Raw genomic sequence first — 4,495 nt, 5'->3', positions numbered from 1 at the left:
GTTCCCTGCAATCTACTATAAGGCAGGTGACCCAGTGTTCCCTCTAAGCTGAGTTAGTGTGAGCTAGCTCACAGGTTTTTAGCCTCCGGCTCACACATTTTTGTCTTAGCTCAGGAAGGATGGCTCCAGAGCAAACTAATTTATGCAGTAGCCAGATCGCTCGCTCACAACTTTAGTGCCAGTAGCTCATAAAGTAGAATTTTTGCACACAAGACTCCACAGCTTAAAGGAAGCATCGTGCTTAGTTTTAAAAATATTCTGAAACCTTAATAGGCATATTGAAATTCCACATGTAATGTTTTATTTAGCAGGTTTATCTTCAACCCTATTGCTCTGTTAAATTGTTTGTATTGTTATTTTATTACTACTATTAAAATCAATAAAATTTTATTTAAAAAAAAGACTCCACAGCTTAGAGGGAGCATAAGGTATGACTAATTCTTGTGCTGCAACCTCCATATTCCCACTGTCTCCATCAAGTGAAAAGGGCAGATGAATTGAAATGAGGCCACACACCTAGCCCCATGGAGGAAGGCTCTAAGGGACCCATGTGACAACAGAAGCTTGTAAGTGCACGGCGAAGGTGGGGGGGGGAGACACGCTAGGCATGACCGCCCATTTGACAGAAGAAGGCAGTCGGTGAAGAAGACTTTTCCCCACTTTCTCTGGAAGGTTGTCTTCTCCCAGGCAGCTGGTCACTGCAAAGAGCCACGCCCAAAGCTACAGGTCAGGGTGGACCCCAGCATCTCAGAAGGGACGCTAGCTGTCCACTGTACTGTAGAATCATTTTTTGATGTTTATTCTTGTATGAATGTACAGAAATGTATTAGTATTAATATTGATCTCTTTTTTGAAAATCTATGAAAGAGTGAGATTCCCTTCGTGAATATATCGCAGCTGCCATTGACGATTTTCTGTTCACTTATCCTGTGATCTCTCTTTGGTTATCCCAAGCCTCCAAGTAGTGGCAGGAGATCTCCTGGGATTACAACTGATCTCTAGAGGACAAAGATCAGTTCCCCCTGGAGAAAGATGGCCGATTTGGAGTCCCTCCCCAAACCCCGCCCTCTTTAGGCCCCACCCCCCAAATCTCCAGGTATTTCTCAACCCAGAGCTGCCAACGCTAACCACTGTGCGTGACGTTGTGGTCACAAAGAACGTTTTTTTCTAACTCCTTTAGCTAAGTTAGACTTCATGGCAGCAGAAGAGAACACCCCACTAAGCTCAAACAAGCCACGACTCTCCAGGCAAGGGCTCGCCCTTTCACAGAGAAACAAAGCAAATGGAAAAACATAATGGGACGAGGCAGAGGAAAGAACAAATGCTTTTGCAGGAGACAATTAGTTAGACACTGGAGGAGGCAGGCCTGGACGCCGAGTCTGAATAATTTTTGGCTTTGGTGAATTCTTTGGGTCTTCCTCTGAGTCACTGTCGCAGATCTGCACCACGACGCTTGGGGTGGACTCTGTGCCCGCATGTAACTCATACTTCTCACCTGCAAGTAGAGACAAGCATTTAGAAGAAGAGCTGTGGTCTTCATGTCTGGCAAAGAGCCCTGCCCTCCTCGACTACGAAAGCACCGCAACTTGGCCAATGACCCCTCGCCATTTTGGAATTCTGATACAGCACACTAAGCGCTGCCACAAAATGGCTGCCACAGGAGGCGGAGCCAGCCACAAAATGGCGGCCGCAACTGACCTTCAGTCACACAGTGAAGATCCTTGTGCTGTGGCGGCATTTGCTGCCAAAGCGACATTTTAAAAAATCTGCACAGCCAATCAAATCTCTAATGGCCAATCATAAGTGTCACTGGGCAAAATCCCCACCTGGCCCCGCCCACTTTATAAAGACACTTGCTGGGCACCACGTTGGGGACCCCTGTGCTAGGCAGTTGGTTGACATGGGAGATGGATCAGCTATTTCCATCATTACTTTAGACACATTCGGGCCACATCCACACACTGCGGGACTGCATGCTATTGATGCACTCCAGGAATAATTCACACCTGGACTGGGAAAATCTAGTTGCTAAGATGCCATATCCAGTGATGTGTGAGTGAAAACTTAGTCTGCCTGTACGCTTTATTTAAAGAGACAAAGGCCCACACAGCTCCCAGGTCAGGAAGACCAGCATGTCCAGGGATGTGTAAGTTATGTTATCTTTATTTTGCCCACCTTTCTCATATGGACTCATGGAGAACTACACACAGTGAGTCAGAACAACCAACAAAAGGTGACACTCAATAACTAAGGCATCAGGAAAGAAGAAGAAGAAGAGGAGGAGGAGGAGGAGGAGGAGGAGGAAGAGGAGGAGATTGGATTTATACCCTTCCCTTCACTACCCAAAGGTGTCTCAGAGCGGCTTACAAACTCCTTTCCCTTCCCCCTCCCCACAACAGACACCCTGTGAGGTAGGTGGGGCTGAGAGAGCTCTGACAGAAACTGCTCTTTTTCAAGAACAGCTCTTATCAGAACTACGGCTTGCCCAAGGTCATCCAGCCAGATGCAAGTGGAGGAGTGGGGAATCAAACCTCGTTCTCCCAGATTAGAGTTCACACACTTAACCACTACACCAAACTGGCTCACTGTTAGACATCTGGAAAGCACCAGAAAGAAACAGAAGCACAGCATAAGTATTAACATGCCACATTAAGCAGTAATGATATAATGGGATGTTACTTACAATATGCTATATGTAGCAGTAAAGACCACAAGACTGTGTGCAGTTTTGGTCACCACACCTCAAAAAGGATATTATAGCATTGGAAAAAGTGCAGAAAAGGGCAACTCGAATGATAAAAGGGTTGGAACACTTTCCCTATGAAAAAAGGGTAAAACGCTTGGGGCTCTTTAGCTTGGAGAAACGACAGCTGAGGGGTGACATGATCGAGGTTTATAAGATTTATGCATGGAATAGAGCAGGTAGAGAAAGAAGTACTTTTCTCCCTTTCTCACAATACAAGAACTCGTGGGCACTCAATGAAATTGCTGAGCAGTCAAGTTAGAACAGATAAAAGGAAGTACTTCTTCACCCAAAGAGTGATTAACACTTGGAATTCACTGCAACAGGAGGTGGTGGCGGCTATTAGTATGGACGGCTTCAAGAGGGAACTAGATAAGCATATGGAGCAGAAGTCCATCAGTGGCTACTAGCCACAAGGTATAGATAGGAACTCTCAGGCTGGGGCAAGTGATGCTCTGTATTCTTGGTGCTGGGGGGGGGGGGCAACAGTGGGAGGGCTTCTAGTGTCCTGGCCCCACTGCTGGACCTCCTGATGGCACCTGGTATTTTTGGCCACTGTGTGACAGAGTGTCGGACTGGATGGGCCTTTGGCCTGATTTAACATTGACTTCTCTTATGTCCTTAAAGAATAAAAGCCAGGCCTGTAGCCATGATTTTATGGCTTGTGGGGCAAATTTTTTTCTGGTGGGGCCGAAGTTCTCAGTGCAGAAAGAAAAGCCATGTAGCCAACAGAAAGCTGTGACCAGGATAGATCTCTAAACTGCAAGCCGTCAATCACATTAGCTGACATTTCTCAGCTGTTGCAAGTTAATAACTTCTGCCAGCTCAAGCAACAGTTCAGATAACAAGGCGGCAGGTGGGGATGATAACTAAGCTAACACTTAGGCAGAAAAACTCTCTTAAAGGAGACCAGTTTCTTGACACAGAGTAAGAAGGGATCCTAGAGGTCACCTACTCCAGCCCCCTTGTTCAGTGTGGGAATTAGTCAACTACAACACCCCAGTCTGCTTAAAGGAGCGCACATCTCTTTAAAAAATGTTTTTAAATGATTGAAAAAAGTATTTACAGGAGAAATCCTTGTGGGACTGTGCCTTTAAGAAGGGTGCGGAGCCTCCCAAAGCCCCACCGTAGCTACAGGCCTGACCAAGGCTGCCTTTCATACACTACACGTGGCTTTCTATTAAAAAATCATCTCCACGCAGAGAGAAAACGAACAGTCCGAAGTGATTCTCAGCCTGAAGAGTAATGGGACCTGGTTTTTCAAACTCACAGAGAAGATCTATTCTATACATCTGATTTTATCCTAGAGGAAATGGGGTTTTTTTTTAATCACAGTGGCTATAACGCAAGTGGACAATTTCACAATTTTATTTCGGGGATCCTTCTCTGATCTGGAAGCAGCCAAGCACAAACGGCCTGGCTGACAGGGTAGAATGTAAAGGGGGAAATCACAGCTTGGCCAAACTGCACGGAGAAATTATAAGGTTCTGCTTTGCTTATTTCCCCCCCTGCAGGCTTCAGTTAATTTCGCAGCTACGGGCTGACGTCAATGCTGTCAACTGGCTCCCGGGTCCATGTTGGTCACTTATCTACATACAGCTCTGCTGCAATACCGAGAGAGAGAGAGAGAGAGAGAGAGAGAGAGAGAGAGAGAGAGAGAGAGAGAGAGAGAGAGAGAGAGAGAGAGAGAGAGAGAGAGAGAGAGGGAGAGAGAGAGAGAGAGAGAGAGGGAGAGAGAGAGAGAGAGAGAGA

The 4,495-nt window shown here is 46.2% G+C and overlaps 1 protein-coding gene across 1 annotated transcript in view; it reads right to left on the bottom strand.

Annotated features, from left to right (window-relative positions):
- Positions 1 to 1,205: 1,205 nt before the first annotated feature.
- LOC107117843 (calcipressin-2) overlaps positions 1,206 to 4,495 on the bottom strand; it is a gene marked incomplete at its 5' end in the record, with an annotated part of 16,512 nt that continues 13,222 nt past the window's right edge. The window contains one exon of the mRNA XM_015420008.1: positions 1,206 to 1,495. Within this exon, the coding sequence (XP_015275494.1) occupies positions 1,341 to 1,495 (155 nt within the window). The remainder of the gene's footprint in view (positions 1,496 to 4,495) is intronic.

This window comes from Gekko japonicus, unplaced genomic scaffold (genome assembly GCF_001447785.1).
Source record: "Gekko japonicus isolate JY-2015 unplaced genomic scaffold, Gekko_japonicus_V1.1 scaffold5648, whole genome shotgun sequence".
NCBI lineage: Eukaryota > Metazoa > Chordata > Lepidosauria > Squamata > Gekkonidae > Gekko > Gekko japonicus.
This window is presented reverse-complemented; position numbering and strand designations above follow the sequence as displayed.